Here is a 6,531-nt window from a genome sequence, read left to right as displayed (position 1 = left end):
AACGAAATTTGGTATGTAGGTTTCCCTTAATCCAAGGTAGGTTGGTATTGAAAATGGGCGAAATCGGACTTTAACCACGCCCACTTCCCATATAACGGTAATTTCCAGAAATACGAAAACTGCGATATTTTAGTAACTACTGAAGATAATTCACTCAAAATTGATATTTACAATAATTTTCAGACGAAAAATAAGAATATTATAAATTTTTGGAAAATGGGCGTAGCCACGCCCACTTATGGTTACATGTGTATATCTTGGTAACCGCTGCACCAATTTCTTCCAAACTTGGCACAGTTGTTGGCCTTGGTACAGCATAAAAAATCGCCGAAAGTTTTTAAAATCGGAGAATAACCACGCCCACATCTCATATAACGATAATTTAGAGAAATACAAAATCTTCGATAAATCGGTAAATATTGAAGCTAATTTATTCAAAATTGATGCTTGCAACAATTCTTTACCAAGAAATACGTTTATGGTAAATTTTTGGAAAATGGGCGTGGTACCGCCCACTTTTGATCACATATATGTATATCGGTAACCGTTCTACCAATTTCTACCAAACTCGGTATGGTTATTGTGCTTGCCACATAAAAGCAAAACGTTGAAAATTATTGAAATCGGACTAAAATAACGGCCGCTTCTCATATAACGGTAAATTTCAGAAATGCCTGAAACTTCAATATTTCGAAATTGAAGGACGCTAATTTACTCAAAATTGATACACCCCGGCTTACCATCTAGCGGAAGGTTTCGGAAAGGTGAAAAAACATATCTTTAATACTTGCGCCGGGTATTTAATGTTCGGCTCCGCCCGAACTTAGACTTTCTTACTTGTTTTATTAAACAATATTGAAAAAGGAAAGATTTACGCCTGTGTCGCTATTGAAAAAATAAAAAAAACCTTAAAAATGGGAAAATTTCTTCTTCTTCTAGATTTGGTTATTAGGTATTACTTATTTAGAAATTTACCATTGAAACAATCCAGCGCTCGTTTAAAGACAGTGTAAGAAATAAAGACAATATGCGTCCTTTATTTAGTAAATATTGATAAGGTACAGAGGGGCAAAATAAACGACTGACCTTACAAGCAAAGGACGGATACTCACCGTTACTATATGTTTAAATATAATCTAAAGGAGACTCAAACTTGGCAAAAATAAGTGGGCTTGATTACCTTTTTGAAAACAAAGGGCTCGTCGCCATAAACTGGATTGAGGCCATTATCTCGCACGATCCGCGTCCGAAATCGCTTTCTCACAGTATCTGCTGGCAACCCGAACATATCCACTTCAACGTAAGTTCCCACACGTTTATCAGTTAAAAATTGTCCAGACAACACCATTATGGACACAGTTCCTGCTATGATACCATCAACCTGCAATAGCGCCATTTACAACCATATCAGATAAAAAAAAAAAGAAATCTAATATATAGTACCGTGCTCTCCGCAAAAGGGTCCAATCGACGATCGGTGCGTCGCATAAACTCCGGCTTCAACAAATACCCTGATCGATCATTGTATTCGAAGATGCCCAGATTTAATTGCATAGCTAAATCTAAAGTTTGATAGTTGAGAGCAACTAACTGGCAGCCAGCATTCCAGAAAAGCTTCATACAATATGTAAATATGCAATAATATTTGCAATAAGGCGCTTGAAAAGCTCAACTAACCTGTGGCATAAAGTTAGAACTATCGAAACGTGTACCGGTCGGATAAACTCGGGAAAGCTGGTGTTTATTATAGTTGACAAATTCAATCGGTCGTTCTTTGAGCAGGGCTGTAGCTTGTTTTTCATCAAATGAAGACATCTCGTAGCACCGATTTTTTTCTATGATAGTCAAATTGAATTTGATTAGTAGTAAATGTACATTTAAATGTACACACGGCTTATACTTTTTACTTTGCACTTACTTTCCGCATTTTCGAAAGTATAGAAATGTACCGGTTCCACATAATTAACTAGCACTGAAAGTTCAGCGGCCGCTTCAGTTTCCTTTTGTGGTTTTTCTGCTGTTGGATCAGTGCCAACTGGAGGATTGGGCGCCACATTTGGAATAGACTCATCATCACTCGAGCTATCCGTATCGGAAGAGCCAGTACTATCCTTGGAACTCTGGCGAATTTGCTGAAAAGCAAAATAGTGTTAAAAAGTGAAGTATAAAGTTTAAAAAAACTGCAAGAGATTACAATTAAATTCATGGGAGAGCCGATAGCCACAGCAGCTAGTGCTTAGCCTCTTCTCCCTTTAGTCTTAAAATTAATTTTTAATTCTAAATAAATAATAATAATAATAATAAATTCATGGGAAAATCCGTATACACCCGTGTCAAGTTACTATACTTGTACATATCGTCCCTAGACACGAAAAAAGCGCGTAAAAAACTTCGGTCGAAGAAAGGCTCTTAATACAGCTGACGGCGAACCCTATTTGACGGCGAAAAAGGTCGCGTATGCAAATTCCCCAAAGAATTGTTGGGGAATGATGCTGAAGTGACAGTCCTTGGCCAGGTATGAATCTGTGGCTTCTTCGCCGTCAACTTGGTTTACGCGTCTTTTTCGTAATTTTTTTGTCTTCACGCTTTTTCGCTGTGAAAGTACTCGCTCGTCTTTATTCGTGTGTAGTAACGATATGTGCTATGCTTTTTTAATAGCCTCATAATCAGTTTTTCATTAATTGATATTTTGCTCTTTTGAATGACTTAAAAATTTCAAAACGGGTCAAATAACAGCTAAAAATTTTAAATATCGTGCACGAAGGAAAACAATTTTTATCAACTTTAATGGAAGGACATGCAAATTGTACTTTAAAACTTTAACAAAGAACTTATTTAAAAAAATATGTGAATAATGAAGGTATTTTTTAACCACTATAGGCACTTTACATCTCGATGGTCATCTGCAATAACTGCACAATTCAAAATTAAAAAGTAAAAACCTTGACTCCTGTTAAGTGGCTCAGTTCTCAAATCCTTGTCTAAATCATGTGTAAACCTTACTACTTACTTTAGCAATCCTTAATTCTTACTTACATTGATTACACAAGGATTAGAGACATGAGGCACTTAACAGTAGTCAAGGTTTTTATTTTTTTTTAATTTTGAATTGTAACGTTATTGCAGAGGACCATTTATACAATTAAAATTTTTCTGATTTTGTCGCGCAGTCTAATATGTCAAAAGAATATACATCGTTTGGTGCAACGCATGATGCAATTATGAAATGTGTTGCACGTTGTGAAAAGCTGATTTGACGCTCCTTAGCTACACTTAGTAGTAATTTAGAAGTATGAGATAAACCGATAATGAACAGGATAATTTTTTAAAGTACTAATTGAAGTACATTTTTTATGCTTACACTAAAAGAAAAACAAGTGAAGAAGTCTAAGTTCGGGAGCTAAGGTTCTTGGTATTGTCTTCATACGTATCGCAACAGCCTAGATCAGGAGCTTCATGCTCAAGACCGATCGTACATGGCGAAGAGTCACACACTGGGAGAGGTACTCCTGCTTTTTTTGAATGTAGCAGATCTAGAGATAAGTACTCAATAAAATCCGTAAGTCCAGGTGTTTATCGGACTATCTTTCTTCAGAAGTCTTCAAAAAATAGCACCATGACGTACGTTTAACTTAAAAATTTTACTAAGTGTGCTTTAATAACCGATAATCCTATCTGTAATATACAAAAATTAGTTATTTTATATTTTCATAACAACATCACGCACGAACTCAATGGATGTGTTTAATTCTTTTTTGCATTCTACTCGAAGTTTTCTGTACGTTCATGGTAAAAAATTGCTTTTAGTTTTGATGCTTTTAGTCTTGATGAAGAAACTTAAATGTTTTATTGACCTTTAAAAAACTTTGAATTTTCAAATATCTGGCAACCCTATTTTCACGTTTTTTTACCACGAACGTACAGAAAATATCGAGTAGAATGCAAAAAAGAATTAACACATCCATTGAGCTGTTCGTGCGTGATGTGGTTATGAAAACATAAAATAAATAATCTATACTAATGTATATTTTGAAAGACTTTTATTTTCGACTTGAAAATATCTGGCCAAGTTGAGCTGTTGAAAAAAAGTAACTGTTATTTACGGTCCCTGGTTAAAAAATATATACATATGTATGTACAGTTCATGGAGATATAATGTAGGCAACATATGTATAGTATGTTGCCACAAGGAGCAACTAACATTGCTGTTAGCACTTACATTTGCATATGCATATTTTTGTACATACATATGTATGTATATAATTACGCATAAAGACCCTGCTGCTATGTTTTTTTGTACATAAGTGAGCGCAATATTAAAAGCAGCGACTCTAATTCATCTATGTATATCGCGAAGCTCGAGAACGGCTGCCGATTTTTTTGAAATTTCGGACACCTGCTGCAGACGTTCAAAGGATGGTTATCAGCTAAAAAAGATCTCGATATAAAAAACTCCATACCTCTAGAAATGTGCATGGTAGAGTCTGCTTTTTACAACGCTTTTATTAACTTGCAATGTTGTGTTCCAGAAACTTTCAATGTTGTGGATCCAGAAACTTTCAATGTTGTGTTCCGACACCAAAGCAAAGCTTTGAAAAGATCCTATAAAAAAGCATAGTGAATAGGGCGAGGTAGATGACATCTAGATGTCGCCCTATGTACTACGCTTGCTACACCGGAAATAGACCTCACGCCATTTCTTTAAATAAAATTAGTTTGACTATTGTCAACTAAATCGAATGATTTGTAAGTGAAGTGACTTGTGGACCACTTGAGGTATAGGTAGACCAGTTGGTAACCCCTTTGGGACCAGTTGGTAACTAGTTCGTGGGACCAGTTGGTAATCAGTCGGGGACCAGTCCGGGAACCAGTTTGGGACTAGTCCGAAACTACTTACTTTCGGACTAGTTGGGGCCCAGTTGGTCTTTTTAAGCTCCTGTGGCCGTTGTAAGGGTAATTCTTGGGCTCCTGCACTGCCGCTCGGGGTTTCTGCCTTCTACGGTGGTAATTTTGGGCCGGGTTGCCTGTTTTGGCGGATTGTTGTGCTGTGTGCCGCGTATTACGTGTACCGGGTACCACTTTCTCGAGCGAATTGCTCTGGGGAACCTGTTGTGTGAGTTGCTGGCTTTTTGGCTAGACTTTGAGGAGGATTTATACACGCATATCGGCGGAAATAGACGACACGCCATTTCTTTAAATAAAATTAATTGGTGCTCGTTTGTATGTACATACATATGTAAATGCATGTGTGTGCTCCTTTCTATTAATATCGTTGAATTATTTTAATATCTATTGCAAAATTTTATTCAGACAGGACTAAAAAGTAGAAAATAAATAATATAAAAAAAACTTTTTAATATACAACGCTTTTATAAATGGACTAAAAAGTAGAAAATAATACTTCTCAGTCCCATAGAATTTGTTTTGATAACTTTTGATTTTGAAATTTTAGCAAAAGTCATTATAAACAATCTATGAAATGGAAAATGAAAAGCGTGGGGCGCATGTAATACACTTGAATTGATATGAAAAGTAATATATGAATGTTTGTATGTGGGTATATGAATAACGACCGCTTAAAATCGATTTCAAAGTTCTACTTTCGCTGTAGAAATTTTAGGTCTACGTTATGTAGTTTGACTATTGTCAATTAAATCGAATGCTTTGTATTGCATGCGCTCCACGTTTTTCATTTTCAATTTCATAGATTGTTTATAATGACTTTTGCTAAAATTTCAAAATCAAAAGTTATCAAAACAAATTCTATGGGACTGAGAAGTATTATTTCCTACTTTTTAGTCCATTTATAAAAGCGTTGTATATTAAAAAGTTTTTTTTATATTATTTATTAAAATATATACTGGCTATGTAAGTAAAATCATGCTTGCGTAAAATGGTCTTCCTAGGTGGCGCCAAGGTTGAGATATTTCGAAAAACCGTATTTATGGTCCGATTTGGTTTGAATTTGGCCTATGTAGTTGAAACATAATAAGTCATAGATTTCCAACAAATTAACCCTGAATTGGCGCTGAAGTCAAAATATAAAGTATATTCTACATAAAATACATGTTTTATTTGCGTTAACAATTCATTTAAAAGCAATATTAACAAAAATATAACGATGGAACGTTTCACACTTGGGGTTGTAAAAGAAAATTGAAACAAGTTGCATTAATTCAAATACTCTAAAAACAACTAGAATTGCTCCAAATCATATTAAAGTAAGTTTCATGAAAATAGCCATCCAGAATTCGAAGAGTTTTGCGATTTTGTAAGAAAAGAAAAAATCGACTTCCATTTTTTGTCACGTAACGACCCTCTCTTTAAATGCTTATATTTCAGGACCAAGCAGTTCGATTGTTTTCATTTTTCGGTTAAATATAGAGCTAATTATGTGCTATACAATGGTCCAAAAAATTTAAAGAAAACAAATGGTAATCCTTGTTTGTATCACATTGAAACGTACGACTGTCACGTATGCGATGTATGGAAATACCCATATATAATTTGTAAGCTGTGTATGTCGCTGTC

The 6,531-nt window shown here is 35.1% G+C and overlaps 1 protein-coding gene across 1 annotated transcript in view; it reads right to left on the bottom strand.

The window, feature by feature from the left end:
* Positions 1-2,138, bottom strand: part of LOC118753591 (1-phosphatidylinositol 4,5-bisphosphate phosphodiesterase classes I and II-like) — a gene marked incomplete at both ends in the record, with an annotated part of 7,981 nt that extends 5,843 nt beyond the window's left edge. The window contains 4 exons of the mRNA XM_036488473.1: positions 1,181-1,381; positions 1,444-1,614; positions 1,678-1,835; positions 1,919-2,138. Coding sequence (XP_036344366.1) covers positions 1,181-1,381; positions 1,444-1,614; positions 1,678-1,835; positions 1,919-2,138 — 750 coding nt within the window. The remainder of the gene's footprint in view (positions 1-1,180; positions 1,382-1,443; positions 1,615-1,677; positions 1,836-1,918) is intronic.
* Positions 2,139-6,531: the final 4,393 nt, after the last annotated feature.

This window comes from Rhagoletis pomonella, unplaced genomic scaffold (assembly GCF_013731165.1).
Source record: "Rhagoletis pomonella isolate Grant_MI unplaced genomic scaffold, Rhpom_1.0 Rhpom_scaffold_02652, whole genome shotgun sequence".
NCBI classification, from domain to species: domain Eukaryota; kingdom Metazoa; phylum Arthropoda; class Insecta; order Diptera; family Tephritidae; genus Rhagoletis; species Rhagoletis pomonella.
Note: the sequence above shows the minus strand (reverse complement) of the source record. Positions and strands in the feature narration are given on the sequence as shown.